General features: G+C 44.6%; 1 protein-coding gene across 4 annotated transcripts in view; it reads right to left on the minus strand.

Moving 5' to 3' along the window:
• Window positions 1–23,703, minus strand: part of smg1 (SMG1 nonsense mediated mRNA decay associated PI3K related kinase) — a 52,944-nt gene extending 29,241 nt beyond the window's left edge. For 2 of the 4 annotated variants that reach the window (XM_037475324.2, XM_037475321.2), the window contains exons 1-28: window positions 23,386–23,703; window positions 20,524–20,672; window positions 19,989–20,141; window positions 19,337–19,473; window positions 17,494–17,552; window positions 16,920–17,133; window positions 16,208–16,333; window positions 16,053–16,125; window positions 15,637–15,734; window positions 15,238–15,411; window positions 14,300–14,521; window positions 13,800–13,901; window positions 12,830–13,105; window positions 11,670–11,800; window positions 8,487–8,645; window positions 8,262–8,380; window positions 8,089–8,176; window positions 7,488–7,589; window positions 6,872–7,012; window positions 6,157–6,383; window positions 4,640–4,839; window positions 4,386–4,547; window positions 4,092–4,246; window positions 3,869–4,002; window positions 2,820–3,128; window positions 1,872–2,013; window positions 1,504–1,654; window positions 375–495 (exon numbers count right to left, since the gene is read on the minus strand). In XM_037475324.2, coding sequence (XP_037331221.2) covers window positions 375–495; window positions 1,504–1,654; window positions 1,872–2,013; window positions 2,820–3,128; window positions 3,869–4,002; window positions 4,092–4,246; window positions 4,386–4,547; window positions 4,640–4,839; window positions 6,157–6,383; window positions 6,872–7,012; window positions 7,488–7,589; window positions 8,089–8,176; window positions 8,262–8,380; window positions 8,487–8,645; window positions 11,670–11,800; window positions 12,830–13,105; window positions 13,800–13,901; window positions 14,300–14,521; window positions 15,238–15,411; window positions 15,637–15,734; window positions 16,053–16,125; window positions 16,208–16,333; window positions 16,920–17,133; window positions 17,494–17,552; window positions 19,337–19,473; window positions 19,989–20,141; window positions 20,524–20,672; window positions 23,386–23,462 — 4,201 coding nt within the window. In that variant the 5' untranslated portion in view covers window positions 23,463–23,703. The remainder of the gene's footprint in view (window positions 1–374; window positions 496–1,503; window positions 1,655–1,871; window positions 2,014–2,819; window positions 3,129–3,868; window positions 4,003–4,091; window positions 4,247–4,385; window positions 4,548–4,639; window positions 4,840–6,156; window positions 6,384–6,871; window positions 7,013–7,487; window positions 7,590–8,088; window positions 8,177–8,261; window positions 8,381–8,486; window positions 8,646–11,669; window positions 11,801–12,829; window positions 13,106–13,799; window positions 13,902–14,299; window positions 14,522–15,237; window positions 15,412–15,636; window positions 15,735–16,052; window positions 16,126–16,207; window positions 16,334–16,919; window positions 17,134–17,493; window positions 17,553–19,336; window positions 19,474–19,988; window positions 20,142–20,523; window positions 20,673–23,385) is intronic. The other 2 variants (XM_037475322.2, XM_037475323.2) reach the window with 2 other exon arrangements.
• Window positions 23,704–25,411: the final 1,708 nt, after the last annotated feature.

The raw sequence follows: 25,411 nt of genomic DNA on the forward strand, positions 1-25,411 counted from the left end.
GCGCGTGCCGCAAGGGGAAGGACAACACACGAAGCGCCATTTTTAAACTACAACACCGTCGCAACAATGTCGCCGCGCAGCATTTACTTTAACAGCCACATATCGAGAAGCAAGAACATGATCGGCTGCATGTCCTCCATTGTTGTTTGCGGTTAGCTTTCCAGTTTTCGCGCGATCGAATGACGTCAATCTAATTTCCGTCCAATACCACGCCTATCAAGTGACGTTACCACTACTTTCTGGAATACACCACGCCTATCAAGTAAGGGTACTGTTGGCGGTGGAAAAGCTCGCCAAATCATGGTTACCCGACCCGTACCGACCAGACTGTACCGTAACCGGTACTGCTCGGTGGAAATGCGCCATTAGTTTACCTTTGAGTTTTTGGAGGAGCTGCCTCTGGAACATTGTATATCTGAGGGCCTGAAGGAAGGGCTGCACATCCTGTTGCTTACAGGAGCTCAGAGCCTCACTGCACAATGGAATCACGTAGTCCTGCAACAAATATACACAAAGAGGAAGAAAATACTGTCAGTACTGTCAGAAAGTACTGAAAATACTGTAATCCAAGAATAGCCTACATACACTACACTAGAATAATAGTTTACTGTAAATACATTATGCATTCACACTGTGCGGCTTTGAGGCTCAATTGTGACATTAACTTCTTGAGATTTAGTGTGATATTTAGTTTGAACCTGAACACCCTGTTGTGATAGTCAGTAGATGAACTGCTCTAGAGTATGTCGGCAGTTACCATGGCGATGTAACCTGGTACCCGGAGTCACCGTTAAGAATTGAAAACAGCGCTAAAGTTACCCTTCTGACTACGAAGTAGGAATTGAGGATGGTGAGGCAACTGGTTTTACTCTTGGTTATCCATAACAGTGGTTCAGTTAGAGCCCCCTGGGTAAACCAACTGAAGCCTTCAGTCCAAACCGTAGGTCCTGATGCCATTGGCTGTAGAATACAACTTCCTGAAGCGGTTTCGATGTGATGAACGTGCAGAGGAGGAAAGTGAAACTCGCTCCACAACTATGCGTTTGTGCTTTGGAACCCTTTGGAAGGGTTTTTTCATATTTTGGGGAGTTTTTCCTGTGCCGATGTGAGGGTTTCGGGACAGAGGATGTGGCATGTGTACAGACTGTAAAGCCCTCTGAGGCAAATTTTTAATTTGCGATTTTGGGCTATACAAAATAAAATGGAACATAACCGCTATTAAAACCCCACCATTTTTTTTAACTTTTCTTTTCCACAGCACTTTCAGCATCTACTGCTCGCTCTTTCAACTCGCTGAGGCACTCTCTCCGGCTTTTTAAAAATCATTTTGGAAGCAAAGTAACTTTACCTATAATGTTATCAAAGAGAAATGCTCTCTCCCCTTGTTTAATCAAGGAGGCGCTACAGTTATAGCAACAGCACGGTTTGTATTTTTTTGTGGTCTTGCAAATCCCACCCCTACCCCTGTGGTGTGCACCAAATGTGCAGTCAGGGAGCACATACTTCCTGTCCCGTGAGGGTGTTCTCCAGGGTGGCAGTGCAGTGGAGCTGCAGGGTGGGCAGGGTGGGAAGGGCATCAGACAGGGTGAGAGTAGACAGGCGAAGAGGACCCAGGCAGATGCGTCCAGTCTGCTTCAGGCAGCGTACCAACGTGCTGTAACGTCACATCACATGTTTATCTAAGAGGCCGTAGAACCCTGTAATCTTAAACAAAGTGCACTTCAATGCTTTCAGAGGGGAATGCCAAGTTTTAAATAGATGTTACCAAACAATGGCACATTTGGGCTTCATGAGGGTAACCTGAAACCTGGTGCGTTGGGGAACAGTACTCCTCAGGAACAATGACTCTCAGGATGCACAAGGACACTTACTCTGGATTGGCCGTGGTCTTGTGCTCCTGCTGCTCATTGACTTTAGTCATGGCGCTGACAGCGCTGCGGAGGAGCTGCACCTCGATTGCTCTCTGCAGCTCAGAGGGATCTGGACTCATGGAGGGCAGAAGCCTTTTCAGATCTGAAGAAACAGTATTCACACACAGACACCTTTAAAAGGCTGACAGGAAATGTTTTTAAAAGACTTCTGAAAAGACTCAACTGGACTGTAGACTAGTTTGTGCGAGTGCTTTTATTAAACAGAGTACATTGTCTTGGTCAACAAAAGACCATTATTTAGTATTTAAATGAAGAAAATGCACAAGAGGTATACACTATTAAAGTTATCAAATTTAATTAACTAAAATGTTAAGTGCACAATAACTTTCATAACTAGATTCTCATAAAAGGCTAGGAAAGAAGGTCCAATGGCTTTAAATTAATTTAAACTTGATTTGAGCAGGAAAAGGGTTGGGCCCTCCATCATGCTGGTAGAGCACACCACATTTTTTCACTGACAAAGGACAAACCCAGAAACATTGAGGCAGACCGGCATGTTTCTGGGCAGAGTATGTGCATTTATTCTAGTTGTTAACAAGTCATATTGTGATAATATATAGCCTGGATACTCGACCCCCCCCCCTCCTTCACCTTAGCCTCGGGGAACAGAGTGTTGCTTTAGCATTTGTTCATCTCCCTCTGGTTGTGATTACATTTAAACAGTTTGCTCCCCCTAGCGTTTGGTAGTCTGCATTACACCAATGTTGTTGTTATCTGTTGTCTTTTATTATCAATAATTCTATTGATGTCAATTAACGAAATACGATCCCCTGCCGTTCCCAACATGAGGGGGGCATCAGCTCAGAGCCCTGCTGCTGCTGCTATGCCAAGGGAACCTTGGTTCGGTTTAATTAGATGGTTTGCTTCTGGGACCCGATATCCACTTACCCAGTTTGTCCTTGCTGCTGGAGAGCGAGCAGTCTTCTCCGGGCAGAAGCTCCAGCTGAGCCCCACACTCTGCCAGTTCTCCCTCCTCAAAGCGGCTCAGGGCCTGGATGTAGTTGAAGTCCGTCCTCAGGTTGATGCTGACCGGACTGCTGGAGTTCTGTTTGAGGGCGAGGACTGCGGCCTGCCACTCCTTCACAGAGCTCCAGTCGCACAGGGCAACGTAGCACTGGCAGGCTTTGTTGGCCAGGAAGTTGATGACTTCGGGAGAGCACTCAGCAGACTTCAGCAGCACAGTCTTCTTGCTGTCGCCTTTTCAGAGGAACCACACACACACACACTTAACTTAAACTCTGTGGCTTACTTCTCAACAAGCTATGAATACGCCTATTTAGGAAAGACCTGCAGTATGTGTATTTCACCAAAGTATTCTACCTAGGGAGAGGTGGCCAAAGCACTAGGTGTATTTTAGGCCTCTGCTAAATTGCATTTACACCCTAATGCTGCAAACCTAACCTACCAAAAGCAAAGCAAATCTTTGCAACCTGTTAACCGCACGACTACTGCTAGTTAATTCGTGTTCCGCTTCATTCATGCTTGAAAGAGGGTGAGACTTCTCTGGACTCTGTAAAGCCAGTTATCATTTCCACTATCCACCATGGAAATAAACCACTGTTAATTTGTTGTGGAAATTATACATGTCGGAACAGCACACAGCTTTGTGAATTTCACCTCCTCCATGAAGTACGTCTGGGTGACCGCTGCTTCCAACGCTACTTCAGGCTGACCAGCAGCCGGTTTGATGACCCGTTAGTTATCCCTAATAATGATCTGATCTGGTATCAGACTATTAAACAGTTGAGCATATTCTAATAACACATAAGTAGGATCCCAGAAGTAGAGCTTATTGATCAAATTGTAATATCCCAGTAACAAATCCTAATAAATGCGTGCCTTCTTAACAGTCATGTTTGCCTCTGGTGTGTTTCTGGGGTGAAGACATAATGACTAAAGTGTAGTTGGTGGTACTCAAAGTGGACACTTCCGGTTACCGTTGCTGGTGTGATTGGGGCTGCTGGCGTTGCTGGAGAGTTTGAGTAGACAGCATTCAGAGCTTTTGATGCTGCAGTCCATCCCAGTGACCGCAGACAGCTGATCTTGATATTCCAGAGCCGCCTTTTCAAATCTAGAAAAAAAATGCACCATTACTATTAAGTAGAGGACAACCAAAGACATGCAGGTTCTTTATTGAGCACTTGGCTTAGCGCTTCTTACCGTCCTTCAGCCTGCAGGGCGACTCCCGCCAGCCAGCTGGGACTTCGACCAGTGGTTATGAGGCCCCATGCTGCCAGGCCCTGGATGGCCTCAGGACAGCGCAGCTCACACAGAGCCTCCACCAGCAACGTCAGAGGAACCTCCAGCTCGGGACCCTGATGAGAAAAACACGCCTGTAGCTTCAACTAATAACATGTTGACATTATACTCCGGTAGTACATTCTGTGCAATGTCACAACTCCGTAAATTCTCCTCCTCCTCCTCTGATGAGGTGAGAAGCCGCTCTAGACGCACCTGGGTACCACAGTTCTTTATCTCTGTGAGCAGGTCAAAGCCGTGGCGGATGGTGACTGCAGGCTGGCCGGACAGAAGACCCACTCTCATGAGCGCCAGGCGGATCCTCGTCAGCCAGTCCTGGCATGTCTGCCGGTTGGTGTAGAAGAATGTCCTGATGCCCTGTGACACAGAGGAGGAGGACCTCATCAAATCATTTAGGCACTGGCTGCCACGATGAGCGCACTTATCAGCTGGAAGCTCTGGATGCACACCTTGGGTGGGGCAGTAAGCGCGTTGGCGCAGCCCTCGTACGCATTGTACATGAGCTTCTCCAGGTTCTCCACGTACTGAAGCAGCAGAGCCAGGCGTAGCTGATTGGAGTGGTGACAATCCCCGTCTCCTCCAGCACCAGCCCACGCTCCCACATCCTGCTCCGGGTTCACACTGTGAGCCGCCAGGCTCCGGATGATACCTGAAACACAGGGACACAGATGGAACAGGGTTGTGCTTCGGCTCCAACCGGGGGCCGGCGTTGGATGCCAGTCAACAAATGATATCAGCCATACATCTACTCCATCAAAAAAAAAAAGGCCAGGGAGATAATGTAACGTCAAACACAATCCTAAACCATCATAATGTGGATCAAAGAAGAAGACTTGAATAGGTGGGGATCTTTATCCGTTTCCTGGTTGAGCAGGATCAGGATATTCAAAATGAATATACTGCCTAGGCTACTGTACCCTCCATAGATATAATACCAAACACACAATTCATCTGGCAGGGCAAAAGGGGTTTGAATGAAAACAGGCAAACTACAGAAAAGCAAGCCACAAAGCGGGCTGGGAGTCCATAACATAAAGCTCTACTACTGGGCAGCACAAACGCACTACACATATGAATGGTGAATCCAGAGGCTACAAACGCATGGATCAACTGATTGTGGTTTACTCACTTTAAAGAATTGTCCCGTCGTACATTACAAAAAGGCAAAGCTGGAGGTTCAATTACTTTATTGTACGGAACAGGCTCCCATATGGACAACGCCAGACTTCCTCCCATCATGTCTGTGGCAGGAGAACGCTGTGCACCAACTTGTCAAACCCAGAAGGAGGAGCAATGGAATTGTCTGCGGGCTGCTGGTACTTATGTGAAGAAGATGTGGTTTCCCTGGTGGGGCTTTAACCCCCTCAATGTATTCTGGCAGTGGAAGGAGTAGGAACAACGCTAAACTGATGAAATACTATTGTTTATAGCACGGAAGTCTAGTCTCTAGATTCTGGATTTCTAAAGATACCCGTTGAATGGACAATTGGCATCAGGAAGTTCTTCCTCTTGACCCACACCCTCCATGACAATGTCAACACACTCATGACTCATGGACTCTTGAAGCTATGCAAACAGTTCTTAGACTGGGTCTAAGGGTGGGCCCCTCCAGGCTGGCCTTTACCCTGCCAGATTAAAAAAACACTTGTACTGATACTGACTCAACCTGATGATGTAATCGAGATCGTACTGGTGCTGTGCGAATGAGATATATGCTGCGGTTGTTCTTTTCTTTTGTCTTGTATACTTTGTTGCTGCTTTTCTATTTCCTCCACCTTGCCCTTGTGATCTTGTCTTCTCTTGCGTTGTATTCTTAAGTTCTAGAGTGCTGTCTTGTTAAGTTGTAAATATGTACTAAAAAGATGACAGTATCATCAGCTTGTGGTGCTCTGCACAAGCCACACCACTCACTCGAGAGCCTGTTAACGAACTACAATATGCATTTCTGTCGCCATATTACGTTTACCTTCAATGGTCTGGAAGGTGTCTTGGGCTCGGCCTAGAGGTGTTCGCAGTTTGGAAAGCACGGTGAACTGCGCCGCCTCCCACACGGCCCACTGCCACAGCACCGCCTCGGTCTTCAGCAGCACCCGCGGCACAGCACCGGCCCTGCTGCCGTCCACCCCCCCTCGGCCGTCCCTCTTCTCCAGCCGCTGGCAGCTGTAATACAGCCGCTCCAGCCAGGGGTCCTTGCTGCGGACCAACGACAGGAGAGGGTTTAGATGTGTATTCAGCATTAATCTCTACTGAATAGATTTGAAGTCAACTGTACTATTGAAATAAAGAAAGCTGCACATCTCTCTATTTAAATGAACATTGTTGAAACTGATCGGTTTGACCAGTTTCAAATAAAAATACATTCAGATGTAACCATAATGCCGTTCTAAGAAGAATCACTACAAAGATATTAGAAGACAAGCTAATATTTTAATCCTGCCATAATACATGATGGTACTTGACATATCCTGTCAAACTGCTTTAAACTGTTAATGACACATTAGAAGTACAAGGAAGGACCAATCATTGTTAGGTAGGAAAATGCCATTTCTTTGCATTTTCCTATGCAAAGAAATGGCTTTATTTTCAGCCTGCTTTCCAAAGTGACATGACTACTGAACAAAGGTGGTAGCTCTCCATCTGCAGGTCTGATGAGGAAGTGAGTGGAATGTATGCAGTCATACCCTCCACGGTGCACAACTCCATACAAGATGAAGCTGATGAGGTCGCTGAAATCCTGGGGGTGGAAGGTGCTGCTTGGTGCGCGGCTCATGTGGTGGCGGATGGCCAGTGACATCTCCCGCATCTCAGGGTGGCTGTGGTTACTGTGGAGAAAAATCACACACATCATTAATAAGGCAAACTCAACTGTATGGAAATCCATTCACATCATTTGAATGATCTCCAACAGGAGCCTGTCTAATGTCACGTAGATTGCAACAGCTAGATATTTGTTTGTGCTCATTCGTGACTGCATGGCCATGGACCTGTCGTAGCTGTAATTCACACTAACTGAAAAACAAATGTATCGTTTGTTTTATAAAGGTCTCAGCGGCTTCAGTTTAAATTGGGTTTCTGTATCCATACTATAACTGCGCTGGATTAGCTGGGATCGACTCCAGCCCCCCAAAGACCTTCTAAGGATAAGCGCTACAGAAGATAACTTATACTATGGGCATACTATACCCACACAAACATACATGGTGGGAGTTTGCCATGCTGCTAGCTACAGCTTTCAATTCCCTTTATAGCATTCACACCTCTGAATAGAATACACACAGGAAATCAATCAGAACCCACCTTAAAGTCACATCGAGGGGGATTGTCCTGAGCAGCTTGCCATAGGCCTGCCTCACCCTCACTGCCGAGTGGACCAGCTGGACTCTGGCGACATCCACACACCTGATGGGAGAGTATGGAGCAGTGAGAGTCCTGCCTACATGTGTGCTAGTGTGTGTCTTTGGGCGGGAGCCCCCTCAATATAATGCTCAGAGTGCCTGTTCTAATGGAACTGGTTTTGTTATAAAAACTAGATAAAAAGGTTAATGTTTTGGAAGTGGCAAGGTTTTTCATTTGATTCCATTCATGTAGTAGTATATTAAGCTGGTTTAAATTGTGTTGTACATACTCAAACTGTATTTTTGATTGCAGAAAAAACAGCAAACCATGAGAGGCTTCTTGATGGGCAATGCGGAGATTGCAGAGAGCACTTTTTTTGCAGTGTGCATTTGGTTAGTTCTGTTTTTGTTGTTGGTTGGAACCCAATACTTTAGATTTTCATCAAAAAAGATACATAATTATTAGTTGTAGCCCTAGATAGTACTGTTAAAAAGCACCTCATTTACGTATTAAATAATAGTGTCCAATACACTACTTTTCGCTTAACCCTTAATAGGCTCACCTCTGTAACAGCTCTGTGGACAGGGACGAAGAGAGAACCTGTAAGCTGTGGCAGGTCTGAAGGCAGATGCTCTGGTCTTCGTTAAGACCTGAGAAGGACATTGAACAACAATTATTGAAAATAAATGACAAGGATAACTAATGGAGAACCACTGCTGGCCATTTGGGGCTCACCATTGGCCAGCAGACCCCTGCAGAACTTGTTGAAAGAGGGAAGGGAGAAGAGCGGGCTGTAGGCGTCGGACTTCTTCATCAGCACAGAGATTTCCTGAGCCCAGGTCAGCAGCAGCCTTCTGATCAACCAACACAACACGTGTCAGCGCAATTGATGTGCACTGAAGAAACTGTCCTGAGTTAAGTGTGAGGTGGATTGTGGTGTAAATTGGCACAATAACGAACCTGGCCTCGGGGTAGAGGTGCTCCTTGGCCAGCAGACCTCCCAGAAGACTCAGCAGTGTGCTGAAGTGCTTCTTTGTTGCCGTGGTTACAGTGCTGATGACAGCGCCATCGAAAAGGGAGGGAGAAGATGACAGGCTGGAGGAGATGAAGTGATCGTGCCTGTAAAATGAACAGAAGAGACACAAGGCCAGTTAAGAGGAGGTGGAGCCACAGAGCAGCAAAGACAACAGCTTCAACGACAAGAATAATAATTCAGAGCACAGAAAGTAGATTTTAATATCCACTCACTCATATTTTCACTGGTGTACAATCACCTGAACCAGCCGTGCTTTTGTTTGAATGAAAACATTCAAAAACATTTCATATTTACTTAATTAAGATTAATTAATTACACAAAAAATAACACATTAAACATTTTTTACGCATTTTTACACTTATTTCTTGCACCGCGGAACGTTTCTCACTGGATGAGTTTCGGCGGACCGATTATACTGGAGCACCAACTAGCGTTCATGACTTCAGACAACAACAAACCAGTGAACATGAACAAAGAAGCTGACGAGACCGTGTCGGGTGGCCCCGTGAATGGGAAATTTTATTATAAAAACAAACGGATGGAAGCGTCGATAAGTGCATGGTTGTGTGCAAGCTATGCAACAAGGAATTCGCATCGAGCCTCAAGTATCACCTCAACGCAAAACAATTAGCAGCTAGCGTGGACTTTAGCCCGACTCCGAGTACAAGGACCCACACCCAACCCACACTGCACCAGATGACTGGTTTAAGGACCAGGGTAACTAAGTCCACGTCTGAAAAATTAACCAATGTTCTGAATGTACTTGAAAGTATTGGTCTACTTAAAAAAACTGTTTACAGAAGGTTACCTATAGGCTACCTGAATTTCTGAAAGTACTATATTTCTAAATATGCTATTGCTACACTGGAATTAGTTGAACAAAAATAAAAATCCATGTGAAAAAAATGACTTCACTGTTCTCGGGTCAAATATTTGTATGTATAATATATGCGATTAATTTCGATTAATTAATTACAAAGCCTCTAATTAATTAGATTAATATTTTTAATCGAGTCCCGGCCCTAATATTTACATAAGCAGCAGGTGGTGTTCTCTCTCGCCATCACAAAGGTAATTAAATGCTCTCTGTAAAGGTGGTTTGATTTGTACCTTCTGGGATACTTTAAAAACATGAATTCCAATTAGGGCTGGGCGATATATCGGTATAAACGAATCGATCGATATATTTTTTAATGGGATATGGAATTAGACAATTTCGCATACATCGATATATTTCAATTTGCGCTCTGAAAGCAAGCTGCTGACCCGGAGCTCTCTGCACTGCTTCTCGCCCTCGCCCCGCCCATCCTCGTTCACGCGCAAAGGGGGGAGGGGCAGGGACACATACATCAACAAACATGGAGGAAGCAACAACGTCTGCGCAGCGTACAGAGGAGGAATTGGTTCGTTAAAAAAAAGCAGTGGCTCAGTAATTTGGAGATGGTTCGGATTTAAAGTATCCGATGAGCAACAAAACAACGTTATATGTAGGGAGTGCCATAAACAGGTTACAGTAGCGTTGCCAAACGTCCCGTTTTACCCGGGACATCCCGAATTATGGGCAATTTTGATTTGTCCCAGCCGGCACAGCTCCAGTCCCGATTTCCAATCACAGCCTGCTAAGTCAATGACGCGCGAAAAACTCCCGGTTGTTGTGACGTATCTGTTAAAATGAGCAGTGAGGCTGGCGCTGCGCTGCTCATTGTGCGCAAAATGCTCCTGAAAACGATTGACCCGAGATATGAGCTTCCCAGTCGCAACTACTTTGCAAGAGAATCACTGCCAAAAATGTATACTGAAGTCAGGCAGAGCCTTGCTGACCGGCTCGCTAATGTGACCCATTTTGCATTGACCAGCGATATGTGGTCGAGCGGGAGGTGTGAGCCCTACATGAGCGTGACAGTTCACTTCATTCAAGACTGGGAGATGAAAACAAGATATTTTTTATTTATATGTGCACCTTATGGAGCTTTGTTTTCAAAAAATACTCCTGTTATACACTATTTATGTTTACATATTATTTGAACGGCTGAACATTTGTTTATTGTTTAATGTAATTTATTATTTATTCATTTTTATTTATTTGATTTTGCAACTCCTTACTGAAATAGCTGGTATCAATTAAACGACTGATGACATGTCATATTTGGCTTTGACATTTGCGTTCAGGTTTTCTTCCCTTTTAATGTGGAGAAAATATCGGGATATATACCGTATATCGATATCCAGCCAAAATATACCGGGATATGACTTTTGGTCTATATCGCCCAGCCCTAATTCCAATGTAGATACCTTAAATTAAATAAAGATACCACTGGAATACTTGTTTTGTACTTTTGTATGCTAACAATTAGCCAACGTATTGGTCTCAGTCCATTTTCATAATTTCAAGAAAAATGAAAAAAATTGTGCTTTTGAGAGATCCTTCGAGGAGAAACTGATCTGTTTATAAGTGGGGCAAACTGTACGGAACTGCACTGGATGTGCGGGCCGCAAGTTCGGAATCTATGGTTTAAATACACGTATTCTGCCACATACTGTGGGAAATGCGAACACGTTTACTCTGCGTCTCATTGAACTAACTTATGTTTGACACATGTGGTCTAAACAGTTTTTTTAAAAGCTGAGCCTGGCACGCTGCCCGCTCTACATAAAACGCATAAGCGCTACATTCCTTACTTTAGGCTGCGTTGCCACCCAATATTCTCTTGTCCGTCTTTGCTCAAAACACCAACTTGCCCCGTCTGTCACCCCTGTTTTATGTAGAAGTCCCGATGGCAATGTTAGAATGTCACAAACGTGACAGTTACTCTTTCAATATGGCAGTCCAAAGCCTCTTGCTAAAGGTCTACAGGCCAGAGCACTGATGAGCTTAGTACTTGCGCTACACCTCAGACACATTTATGTTAATCATACATTAAACTGTTTGGTACGAATTTTTGGTACAATGTTGTCAAAGATATCTGTGTGGAGGGTTAGCCTGAAATTACATCGAATGATACAAAAACAAAAGCAATGTCGACGTTCCAAAAGTTACTGCTTGGCCTGGTGCTTACTTCGTACAGGTTTAGAATGAGGCGGATGCAGTTGAGAAGCGCGGACGTTACCTGGTGCAGTGTGAGTAAAGCGTGTAGATTACAGCATACTGGACAGCCGGGTAGTGCACCGCCAACTCAGAGTGGACCAGCATCAGATTGTGACTGAGCAGAGTGAAGACCGTGGGAGACAACGCCCACATCTGAAAACACACGAGGACCTGAAGAAACAGCTCATCTTTTAACACACAACCCGAATCTAAGAAAAAGTGGCTCATTAGGGAAGCATATGCACTACACTGCAAACCACCACTCGGGTTTGATTGTGGCTTATATGCAGGACATATAAGGTGAAAGAAGCCAGTTAGACTGCAAGAAAATCCCCATTTCCAGTTATTTTCTGTCAAAATAACTACACTATAAGTAATAATTGGTTAGATTTGTGCCTGCAGCGCTCATATGGGATTTGAGTTTTAACATGTGTCCTCTTAAATAGCTGTTTGCTGTTCCTCCCATGAGGCTTTGTTCAAATGATGTAAACATAGAGCACAATTCTGCTGCCGTTATTTTAACATGGTCACAGAGGTCACAGCTGACATTCTTATACCAACATCTTTGTGCACTCACAGAAGCTTCTGTGGATGGTGGTTCTATCTGATGGCGGTTGCCCCTGCAGTGGTCCTGCCGTATACTTGTTCTGCTACTTGCAATTATTTGTATCATTTCTGTTAGAGGAATTGAATGTATTGTACATCCCTTACATTGTTCATTCTGTACACATGACATCCATTGCAGTCTGTCCAGGGAGGGACCCCTCCTCAGACGTTCTCCCCAAGGTTTCTTTTTCTAATTTTTTAGGGAGTTTCTCCTGTGTCGATGTGAGGGTTTCGGGACAGAGGATGTCGCATGTGTACACACTGTAAAGCCCTCTGAGGCAAAGTTGTAATTTGCGATTTTGGGCTATACAAAATAAAATGAATTATACTGTGTGACGGCACCAACACAGCCCTATCTGTGAGTGTATAAGCAGGCAGACTTCTCCATAGCAAGAATACAGCCATGATGGCAGTGTGCTGTAGATCAAGGGCCTGTGATGGGCAATGTGAAATTACTCCAAACCACCCAGCTCACTGCAGGTTCAGCCTTTACAACTATGTGCTCATTGTACTAGTACTACCTGTGCCGGGTCACTGAAGGAGGACTTTGAGCGCTACTGGGAGAACAGAACTCACCCCAATCAGAGAGTTCTTGGTGTTGCCGATGGTGGTGAGAGTGCTGAGGTTGAAGATGATGGTGAACTGGGCCTTCTCCGGTGGTAGGGTGAGGGATGCAAAAGCAATGTGCTGGATGCTGGTGCAGGGGGCCCGACCGCCGGCTTCCAGGGAGACCGTCAGACTGGACAGGGCACATGCCATCTCACCCAAAACCAATTTATAAGCTGCCTCCAGGGTAGGAATGTTCTTCAGGCTCAGAAGAGCCTGGTACACGCCGTGAACAGCCGACATCACCTGTGAGTCCATGGACACAAACGCACACACGCACACGAAACAAAAAGGTTGGTGGTGACAAAGTCACAATACTTTTTTTTCCCAGATACAGACAACGTACAGCGTTAAAGTGTCATGATGACATCATCCATGAACCCAGACCGCTCGGTCACTGTGGGGGCAGCGGTGGTTCTTGTCACAGATACGGACCACGACGACTATTTTACGCGTCAGTGAGTGAGTGTGCTTCCTTGGTTTAGCTCAGCTGTCTCAGTTTCGCTAACTATTAGCAGGCTAAAGACGAGGAACTCCAGAGACCGATGTGTGTGGAGATGAAGACCCGTTTAACAGATCGGGACTGGTTGGCCACCAGAGATGTTCATGCAGAGCTGTCTGCTCAGTTTTCTGGTGACGGGAGCCAGCGTTTGGAGACACGCGCACTTCAACCGTTACACCATTGTAAATGTGTTAAATATCCTTATAAATGCTTTGCTTCTTGTGAAAAGACAAATCCTTTCATGTAATGATTTTTCATGTGTCATTTATATCAGCTCACACAAACCATTTGTTCACCTCTGTTAAATTTTAGAACCCATTGTGACCCGCAAAAGGTTTGCCCCCCCGCTATAGACCTACAGGATACTAAATCAAAAATAGCTGCCAAAATTAACAGTATACTGTAGACATTTAGCTTTACAAAAGATATATAAGTCACCTCTTTGTCTCTATGGAAGCGCAGCTTCAGCAGCTGGGAATCGGGTGCCAACAATTTTTCGACAAAGGACGGAGGCAGCTTCATGTTGATCTGGTCCACAATCTGAAAGCAAACGACAACATCAAATGACGGGGAGGAAACGTCACAGGAAAAGGTCTGCAAAGAGTCTCTTAACGATACGGCTTTGCAGGAATTCTTATTATGTTGTTGATAGATCGTTTACAGGAACCATGAAAGTGTTTAACTACCTTGGCGTTGCTCTTAATGTGTGACTGATGAATTTCAAAAATTGTTTTCCTTCATTTCCATTCTTTAAGAAATAAAAGAAATCGATTTCCCAATACTGTCTAAACCTAACAAATAGAGTATCATCAGAAATGTAGCTTTACATGGAAGGGAGAGCAGTGCATTCAAATCAATGAATAATTGTGATCCAAGACTGATACAAATACTCCAGATCATTATTTTGGCCATGATCAAACTCTAATTAGCAGCAGTACCAGAGTGACGAGGCTGAGCACTGCCAGATTGTAGTCCGGGCCACAAGCTCGGCAGCAGTCCAGCTGGTCCAATCCGTAGGCTAGGACAGCCTCCATCAGCGCACCACAGGGCTCCACACTGGCCAGCAGGACACCTACACACTCATTCCCCGCTGTGAGGACTAGCTCAGAGAACTGGACCTGCTTGGCCGTGGTCACACATGCCAGAACCCGGTTCAAGACCTGAAACAAAGAACAAAGGGAGGGGGTAGGGGGCGGATTAAGACACTTCAAAAGCACCGGTATGACTTTCAGTCCCCTGACGGGACGTTCTTCACTTCATTGGGACGTCTAAATGGCAGGAAGCAAGAGATTATCTGCACCTGAAAAATCAGTCTGTACGCAAATTAACAAATACATTTATGCAAAATGAATAACTGGTTTACTTTCAGGATCTGATACAAAGCAGTGGACAACGGGTTGTTACATTGTTATTACTCCATCTCTGCTGCGTGGTGTATGTCAACGAACAGAGCGAACTAAAATGGGCACAGCAGGGAAAACTTGCCCTGGCCGATATTCACTGAAATTTGGTGAATGTGAATCTTATGATTCTTGGTTGTGTGAGTCGAACAACATGACTGTATGATAAACCCTGAGCTAATGGAAAAAGACTAAGCTTTTTTGTAACTACACACAGTGTGAAATATCAGGGCCGATATCAATGATCAGCAAATCACTCCATGGGTCACTCCCATCGGCTGCAGTCTGATATGATGTTACATCGTTTAACGACACGTGTCACTCGCTACCCAATCCGTGGCTACATATTAGATGCTGCAGTGACTTGCATTTCATTTCTTGATTTAAGTTCAACCAGTAACACTGCTTTGCTCATTTCTTAGTTATTATTTTGACACTAAGAGCCACAACAAGGTCGCCCTTGCTGTGGCTCTTACATCGGTGACGTAGACCTCAGTGATGGGCGGTCCTCTGACGGGGCTGAATCGCTCTCCGATGCTGCGGACCACCGTGCTGAAGACCCTCAGCAGAGCTGCCAGCTTAGGCAGGGACACTGAGGGAGGGGGGATGTCTTCATCCAGCACGTCGCCTGCCATCCCGTGGTTCAGATCCTAAACAGAGAACAGGACTAGTCTAGGAAGGTTCTACCCACAGAAACGGCTCAGCAGAGTCGCCTTTTTCACACAGTCTTACAGAATTGACATAAGCAAGAAGAAATATCTTTTCCAGCTTCTTTAAAACCAATCAAACTATTATATCCATTTGATCATTTGTTGTACATCAAATACACCTAAAACCCGCCATGACAGTTGATTATTACTGTGGATTAAGTTCACCTCTGCGTACGCCTCCATATCCTCTAAGAACTGCCCCAGGAGGGTGGTGGAGAAGGTGAGGTCTGCCACCCAGAATTGCTCCAGACTCTGCAACCAGCCTGAATACAGAGGCACAACAGATTGGCAGAAAGAAAAGCACAGAAGAGCAGCGGCAGGATGCATTCAGGTACAGTGCTGCCACGTTGTTAATTTGTGTTTTGGCTTTGCAAACAGCCCAGCTCACAGGAGAAAAAACGTTTTATTTACATATCTATGAAGATGTCTTTGTTTCCCCAGGGAACACATAAAACAAATTACAAAACCAATTGTTATTTTGAATTCTACAATTACGTCCCTGCTTTATGACTAGCATATGGGGCCACTAAGCTGGAAATCAGAGATCACTTTGAAAAGTGTCACAAAGAAGAGCCGCTGACCTGAAACCTGTTGAGTGAGTGCCTGCTTCTGTGTGTGGTCGATGTGCCAGCCCACCAAGATGTCCACCGTGTCCTGTGGAAGAGCAGAGAACCCCTTTGTCTGCTGCTCATGTGTGCCTCGCACTGATAACACCAGTCGCTGCCTCAACACTTACCCTGAAGTTGGTGCTGAAGACGTGCGGGTAGCAGCGGGCCACCTGAAGAATGCACTTGACACTTTGACAAAGCAGCTCTGGTGTGTCCACGTTCTCCAGGATAGATTGCAGGTTGCTCATCACCAGCTGAAAACGCAGCATGTACATGACCCATCTCTATGAAGAGCGGTGCACAGGATCTATAGGCACTACAACGCGCCCTCCACATACAACCATAGATCATCAACAAGACAGCAAGCAGACTGATTGCAACAATCAAGAGGTATCCAGCACCCTGGTAACTTCCAATAAAGGAAGTTTGATAGTTGAGCTCTCTAGTTGAACTAGATTTAAGTTTCACTTTGTGAACTTGGCCCGCATTGACAGATAAGAGATTCTATGAGAGCGGTCACTGGTTTTTCACACAGTGCTAATTTACAAATTCCTTGAGTGCAGGTGGCGAAGATGTGCAGTGAGGTGGGAAACAACGACTGATCATGCTTAGTCACCATGGGACTGTTGTTGGTCTGTGTACAGTATAGGAACAAATCATGAGTGAAATAAGGTGTGTCTCCTGTATTGATTTTGCACACAAACTTAATGAGAACTAAAGTAGCAGTTTTACAACAGTTACAACTATTGAACATTACTGAGCCTGTGCATTTCCATAACGTTAGTACATGTGGACCACACCCAGACGTGCACTGAAGCGCTGAGCTGTGCGCATGGCTACCTGCATGACGTGGGAGAAAGCCTTTCTCTCTCCGGCGGCCTCCAGAGCGCACTGTGCTGCCACCAGGTACAACAGCTTGACCTCGTCACGGCTGCTCGAGGTGAACTTGAGGAAGAGCCACTTGAAGATGCGCTCGGCCTCGTAGCCGAGCACCGTGCAGAGGAGACCCAGACACGCGGCGGCCTCCTGGCGCAGCTCCCACAGCAGCTTACTGCTGCACACGCCACCGGGGAGGAGACAGAAGGTCAGAGGCAGCAGAGCAGAGAGCAGCCAGAGTCAGATGGTCATTCTTAGAAGCAGTGTTTGTAAATGGATTATCAAGCAGAAGCAACAATCAACATCAAGCATGCTCAATACAAATGACCTAGGCAGGTACTATTTAAATATTAAAAGTATAACATTTTCTTATAACAAGGTGATTGCTTGATCTTTAGACTTCCGCAAGCAGTATTTACACTTTTGAAAAGATTATCGTGTATCATAAATGGGGTTTTGCCACAGAGCTTACTGTGCAAAAAAATTGGAACCAGTGACTGGCCTGCAACAATAATTCATTCCCAATAAACCTGCTTACCTCTCATTCAAAATGTCGTTGAGGGTGCTAAGGATGGTGTCCAGCTGTTTGACCAGGGTCTGTGCAGAGTCAAGCACAACGTGAAAGGTTAACTTTATTGTCATTGTACAAACAGTCCCTTTTTTATTGGATTGGGAATCCTACGTCAAACAAATAAGACCAAAGTAAAAACAATGAATAACGCTCTGATATGAATACATCCGGCTTTGAGTCCTTGGTCATGCATTCAGGAGATATGTTAACCATCAGACAAGTGATTGTTATCTATTGAGATTATTTGCATTAGAAACCCAGTTTGTGGTAATAAATTACTGCTTATATTTAAATAGTTGTTTGTTTGGCAGAGATGTCATCATCAGTGGGTGTAATAGTGGTTCTGAGCTATTTGACAAGACTTGACTACATGATGCTAGCAGATTGTGGGATAGAGTGCTTAAATGTAGCTCACATCTGTTTCCTAGAAGTACATGGTAATACCACACATCAAGGTCCTGTATTCAATTCCTTGTTTTAAGTGCAGAGAGAATCCAATGCTTTATCAGAGCAATGTACTTAAATATACTCATGGTGGAGCTTTCACTTCAGAATATTTTAGTTATCACAGATTTAGCGAGTGTAATCTGCGAAAACGCCTCACTGTAGGAGCCAACTCTTTCCTACACAGTAGAGCTGCAACTAACGATTGTTTTAATAATCCATTCATCTGTCGATTATTTGTTCGATTAATCGATGAATGGGATAAAAAAAATTAAAAATTTAAAAACATTAATTTCCAACCCTTTATTGAAAAATAGAACTGACTGTGCACTTTCTAAATATGTTTTGCACAAACAGATTGCTCCTTGAACATCCCTAAGAAAGCAAATAAAATGGACTAACACAAAAAACACACACATTGCATGATGTATACTTTACAGCTGCCAAATTAAATATATTAGGCACAAACAATATTTAGATTAGATTTTTCCAACATGTTTCCGTTTAAGGTGCTGAATCATCGCCGCGGTGCTCCCGTGCCAGGCCATGTCGCTTTTGCAGACATGTCAACCCTCCCGAATTTCAAAGGCCCACCCGAAAATCTCCCGGACCGACCTTTCTCCCGATTTCCACCCGGACAGCAATATTGCTACACCATCAGTCAATGGGCGCGCCGTTTCAGACCGAACAATAATAAAGGTTACACCTTAAAGTCAAGCGCAGCAATTAGAACGTAAAAAGATGAGACTGGCTCTGCTAAGAAGACCCCCCCCCCCCCCCCCCCCGTTGCCCGCTAGCACCGGCACCCCCCATTTCAGTGTGAAATATCCCCATACCTGGGAGGATTAAGGTCGCATTGGTTTCTCTTCCTCCGCATGTTTCTGAACAGTATTACGGGTCTCTCCGATGGTCTTTCCTCTACCTCAGCGCTGCTCTTTTTTATTTGTTTTTCTTATCAATGCTCTGCTGGGCGGAGCTTTTTTTCTTCTCTGTTCTGCTGCGCGAGCGCTCAACTTTTTTTTTTCTCAGCTCTGCGCGGCGCGCGCAACTTTCTTTTAATACTCAAACATAGTAGTCGCGCGACACATCGAATCGATAATGAAATTCGTTGCCAACGCTTTAAATAATCGATTTAATCGATTCGTTGTTGCAGCCCTACTACACAGTATAAAAGTTTGGAGTAGATAGATGTCATTTTATTAGTTCTATTGAGGCACAGTGAGTTTGAATAGTAGCAATCATTTCCTCCACCACAGTGTATTTTACTGGTACTTCTCAGGTGTATTACTGAAAACTAGCCGATGTTTGGTCCCGCTCTGAGAAGTGTGTCTGTAACGAGGTGGAAGAGGTTGAGAACGCCACTGACCGCTTTGCTCTCGCCGTGGCTGATCAAGTCCTTCAGCTGCTTGAGGGTGGCCAGCCTGCGGTCACGATCGTCCTCCCTGGAGACCCGGCGCAGGAGGTTGGCCAGCCGAGACTCCTCTGAGTGAGCCATCCCTCTGTCTGCAACAGCAGCAGCACACGTCAGTCACACACGGCATGCTGCCGGCCCAAACTAACTTTAACAACAGTATTTTTATTTAGTTACATTCAAGCACTACTTTCTTCACAACACAAATTGAACTATTTGTACTAGTCACATTTCCCCTGCTCTCCGTGCATGGCTGCATTATTCCCATTTATTATTTGATTTAATTTTTTAATGTAATGAAAATGCATCTTACAATAAGTTGTTTTTGAATAAATAATATTGAACTTTCTTTAAATCAGATGAATCTATTGATGTAATTGTCATTAGTTGCAGACACAGACTTGTTATGATTGCACTCTTACTCCTTCAATGTCAGCTTGTATTCGCAGTCTATTACAGTTGAAGTGACAAAAACAAGACAATAGTCTGTAAAAACGTCAACGTCAATCCAGTCATCTTCGCCAGCTAAAGCCTACCAACATACCCAAGTCCACATAAAGCTATTGTTGTTCACATCTCACAATAGTGGACGTTTCAGATAGCTTACCCTGCAGTTTCCTCATATCCTTTGAAGCTAAAGCACGGTTTCCATGCTGAGAAGGAGTCAAATCCGTTGTCACATCGTTGGTCCTCAACTCTTGCCCCATCGACTTCCAACCAAATGTAGTATCACTGACACCTTGACCAGCTTCATATCCGTCTGAGGGAGAAAAGCATGCTACATTAAATAAATGTACTTCATCTAAAACATACAACTTGGCAAAGCAAGTATTTTTCCAATACATTTCGCTACAATTATGGTTGGTTGAATACCATACGATTAGATAAGCCTAACGAATCCCCAGATTGGAAAATCATTTGCCACCAAAAACACTTCATAGGTTTTACCAGGAAGTTATTACTTTATCCAGTGGATTCCAGGTAACGAAAACCCTAAAAATGTTATATTCTCGTATCTCAGTGCTTTACAACGGAGTTAAAAACAAGACACCCACAGAGGATCTTTTGAAGACCAGCAGACGCATCGTCGTAATACTTCCAGATATCACAGCAAACATGTTGGCTAAGAAATGCAGCCTCACCCTCTTCCTGGTGTGCATCTGCCGGCACGTAGGCATCGCAGGGCTCCGCTGGCTGCTCGGGGTAGCTGGAGGGCAACGCGTCATACGCCGCTGCTGAACCAAGCGCTCTAGAGTTCACTCCGTCCGGGCTGGATAACACACTGTTGACTCTGACACACATGGAAACACAAAAAACGTATGAACATCAACGGGGTCTTTGAGATCTAGATCAATTATAGATTTCTGATTCTCCATTTAATCTAAAATCAATGCAATCTGATATCAGTCAACGCAACCAAAGAAAAAACGAGTGGTAATGTAAGCAGCTTTTCAATAAGAAACATGTTTACTGCGATAATTTGAGCTTGTTCCAGTTTCCTGCCAATGAGGAAGTAATCAAGTGAAAGGCTACTTTACTGACCACCACTAAGGGCAGTATATTCACATAGAATGGTCGCAAATACAGAGAAAAGGTGGTTGGCAGTTGGGAGTGATGCCAGTACTCCCATCATACTTTGTGAGCGGCCTGACTGCTGTACAGGTCATCGCTGTTGGAGGACAACACTGTTGCTTTGTCAATACTTGTTGTTTTAAGGCATGTTGCATACTGTACCTGCTCTCCCCAAGCATTGTAAAGGGGTGATGTACAAACGTTATCACCTTTTGTTTGTGTGAAAACCAGAAGGGGTCATGTGCTCAGCTGTGAGCAGCCGTGACGGAGTGGCAGTGCACCTGTTCTCCTCGGCTCATTCTGCTGCACCAAAATGCATTATGGGAGGCTAGCTATGGCTGCTTGGCATTCAGTAGCTTTATTTTACATTTTAAGCGAATTATGTGACAAAATACACTATAAAAGCATTAATTTAATGTCATTATAGGGAACTTGTATTCAGATAAAACTTTATGCAGAGGTTTGACCTGAGGGTGACACGATGCCATTGACATTTCAAAGTTAAGGCTAAAAAAAGCAGTGCAAAGAACGGACAAACGTTACTATGGAGTAAAATATCAAACTAGGATCTAAATTCTGTAGACAGAAAACCTCCCCCGACGAACATGCTATGAAACCAGATGAATGGATGAGGAAATCAGCAGCATGTGTGGCTCTGTAAGAGGGGGGAGACGGAGAGAAATTGGGGTAAAGAAAATAGCCAGTTCGCAGGTTAGGCAATCAAATCAGTTGCCGTGGTAGCAGGCAATTCTCTTATGTTCCTGATCTTTCTGAAAGTAAAAGGCCTCAGTAATCCTAACAATCTATCAATTCAACCTACCCACTAAAGTCCTACTCACGTCGGAGCGCCAAACGCCGTTATGTTTTGGTACTAAATAGCATCCGTAGGCACAGACCGCTATAGACTTCTACAGGAACTGAGTCTGGATGACTGCTGCTTCGATGCCAGCCGTTAGCCAATTGGCTTGAATCGGGAACCGTACTTCAACACCTGCACATCATACTTCTGTCGGGGGAACTGTCCCAAGGCAAGACACCGCCTGCTTAAGCTTATTGAGCAAACTTCCTGCAACGTTACTGAATATTGGTGGGTAGCAGTGGGGCGACAAACAATACTATTACCCTACACTGTAATGTGCTATATTACGTCCGTTTTTCCCGATTCGGCAACTGTCTGCAGGACGCCAGTGACGACGGGAGGCGTGTGAACGCTGATTGGCCATCGCAACGGCACACAATTTTGTGGTGGAAGTAGAACATTTTAAGTTTGGTGCGTTTGACCGGCGCCATGCTAAAGCAGATTTGCGTCGCTCCAGTCTCATCGTGTCTTTGCATAGACTTTGGCGCGAACAACTCACGTCACGTTTGGTGTAAACATAGAATTAAGTTCAAGGAATCGGAGTTGTTCTCTAAACCCACTTTCCGCTTGTATTAAGTCAAACAATACAGCAGTCATAAGCTATCTTTTACTGCAACCAGGTACCCCAGCAGACAAGCAGTTTGTGACACCATAGTCACATTAAAACGTTATGTGCACTCAAAATAATTGGTATGAGTAGGTTCAGCTTTCCTGTTTAAAGACAGGACCGCTAGGTGTGGTTAGGATAGAGGGACAGAAGCCCCTTAACCTTTGTAGTGTGCGTGTTACCACAGAAATATGCAATATGTGGACCTTAAGTGGATCTGTGGGCAAGGGCAATCACACGACTGGGGCTCTGGACCAGTTAGCTCACTAAATAGAGCCTTCACGATTACACCCGAGGTCACTAAACATGAGGTGAGGCAACACATGTGATGCTACCTCAAAAATAATGGCTCAAAATGCACGGTGTCGATTTCAGCGGTCGTTCGTTAATCGGTATGTAGCTCAAAAAGTTGCCAGGTTAGCAGTCACGCGTGTATTATGGACACGCTTTTTTCATAACTAATAACGTTAAACGCGGATGTTCATACCGTTGAATTCTCCCGGCTAAGTGGAAATGGAGTGATATAGCATCATGGTGATGCTAAGTAACGTTAGCTAAAGAAATGCAGCTCGTTAGCAGCTTCAGTCCCCCGTGGATCATTTCAATCACTCACGTGAGCCATCATTGTGGCTCGAAGATGCCTTAAGGGGTTTGTTCGCTGTCAATTCAAGCTCAGAGTTAGCGGGAGGCTGGAACGTTGAGCTGATCGATGCTCCTCAAACCAAACGAGCTAACGTTAGCTCAGCAGTCAGCAGCATTGTGGCTTAACGTCAGTAACGTTACACATCGCGAGACAGGCGACCGATAGATGACGATTTAGAAGAAATTATTGCAATTGTGAGAACGCAAACAACACAGTTAGGAGACAGATTATCTCTTCCCCATAAAGTAAGGGAGAAACACAACACAGGCCCAAAGAGTCCCCGAGTTCATTGTAAAGAGCTCCCTCCCGAGTAGAGCACCAACCTGGGTTGCCAGTCATTCCAGTGTGGCTGCAGTTTGTTGGCGCCGCTGAGCCGAGACCCCGAGGCTTTACGGCTCATTACCCTTTAGAGAGCTGCATGACACGCTGGCCGCGGTAACCGTGTCTCTGCTCGGGCTTACTTTCCAATAATGTTTGTCAAGTGTCTCAAATCTTAGGTTAGCAACTCGTTGTTAAGGCTAGCTAATGGTTGTGTTGCTTCTTCTTCTTGGACTATTTACGGCGGTTGGCGTCACTTTACTGCCATCTTCTGGAGTCTACCTTTACGCGGCCTTTTTCTGCTCTTCTACTTTGATGTTTATTGGTGGTTGGCAAACAGCGAAATGGCGCAATACCGCCACCAGCCGGGGCGGTGGGTGCTGACATTCCTATAGTTCTTACTTAGCCGTCTATGGCGCGTCACAAACAGCCACACACACCTACGGGCAATTTAAATTTACCAATTAGCCTCCCCGCCTCCAAAGCACCTCCTTGCAGTGATGCAACGGTGCTATCCACAACTACACTGTGCCTCCCCCTTTAAAGTGACTGACCTAATTCAACAGAGGTACAGCTATTTGGTACGGTGGCCCTGAAGCGCAAAGCAACATTACAAAGAATGAAACACTTTTACAAAGCTCGAGACAAATTAACATTTTGGAAAACAAATAATTAACATTTTAGAAAACACATTAACATTGTTGAAAATACATTTACATTGTTGAAAACAAATTAACATTTTATAAAACAAATTAACATCTTAATATCAGCGCTTCTTCATCCAACACGTCGTTCAGAAGTGGACATCATGGTGCAGGAGGAAACACATGTGAACGGACTTTATAAATCGCCCTCATCACAATTTAGTCAGTTTACAATTGTTTACTCCCCACTGCGCAGTTTCGCCCACCAGCGCCCCCCCTAACCCCGTCCCGTCGGTCGGTCCGCCTGGAACGACTATACCCACCCGGTGGTATTTCGACGTGATTATAATCCGTCGGACCTTCTTACGGTCCGCGAAATATTGTGAAAACGGTCCGTGGGGTAAAAGTTTCGGACCACCGAGCTAAACATCTGCAAAAGTAGAGTTTAAAACCAAACTGGTGAGAGCAATAGTGACAAGTGATGCATGTTAATAAAAATAAAGCAGAACACATTCAGAAAACAACGGAATAACTGTTAAACCCGTTTGTTTCGGGTCAAAGCGGCAGCTGATTTCACACATGAGGCTGCAGGATTAATCTTAGCCTGGCTCTTAGCCTGGTCTGGAGCAGGCTAGCTTCAAAGAATAAATCGCCGTGGTTACTTGGCCGGATTTAATTCAACCTGCTTTCGTGCAACCAAGTCGGAGCTAAATTCCTCCAAGATTCCTCCAACCTGGATAGCACGACTTAATCCCTTATCCGAGTTTCGTGCAATAGCCCTCTGCTCTCAGGTGATCTCCATGTCATTATTTGTGACACTGCTGCCACCAAATTACGGTGGCCCTGAAGTGCAAAGCAACATTACAAAGAATGAAACACTTTTACAAAGCTCGAGACAAATTAACATTTTGGAAAACAAATAATTAACATTGTTGAAAATACATTTACATTGTTGAAAACAAATTAACATTTTATAAAACAAATTAACATTTTATAAAACAAATTAACATTTTATAAAACAAATTAACATTTATAAAACAAATTAACATTTATAAAACAAATTTACATCTTAGAAAACAAATTTACATCTTAGAAAACACATTTACATTTTCGAAAACTAATTAACAAGACAACACTTTTACCAATCCCGAAACAACTTAACAAAGGATAGATTCTTCACGGAAAGGGAATGTACCAAATACCGGAAGTGACGGAAGTGTTGAGCGCGGTGTTTTCATTGGTTGCGGAGTTTATGGCGACAAAGACGTTCATTGGAGGGACGTTTTGCCCGTTTTGTGGCAAACACATGAACAGCTTAATGCGGTTTTGCGTTACGTGTGGTCGGTGTTTGGAGTTTTTAAAGGACGCGGACCAGACGGAAACACCA

The sequence above is a fragment of the Pungitius pungitius genome, chromosome 12 (assembly GCF_949316345.1).
Source record: "Pungitius pungitius chromosome 12, fPunPun2.1, whole genome shotgun sequence".
Lineage (NCBI taxonomy): Eukaryota > Metazoa > Chordata > Actinopteri > Perciformes > Gasterosteidae > Pungitius > Pungitius pungitius.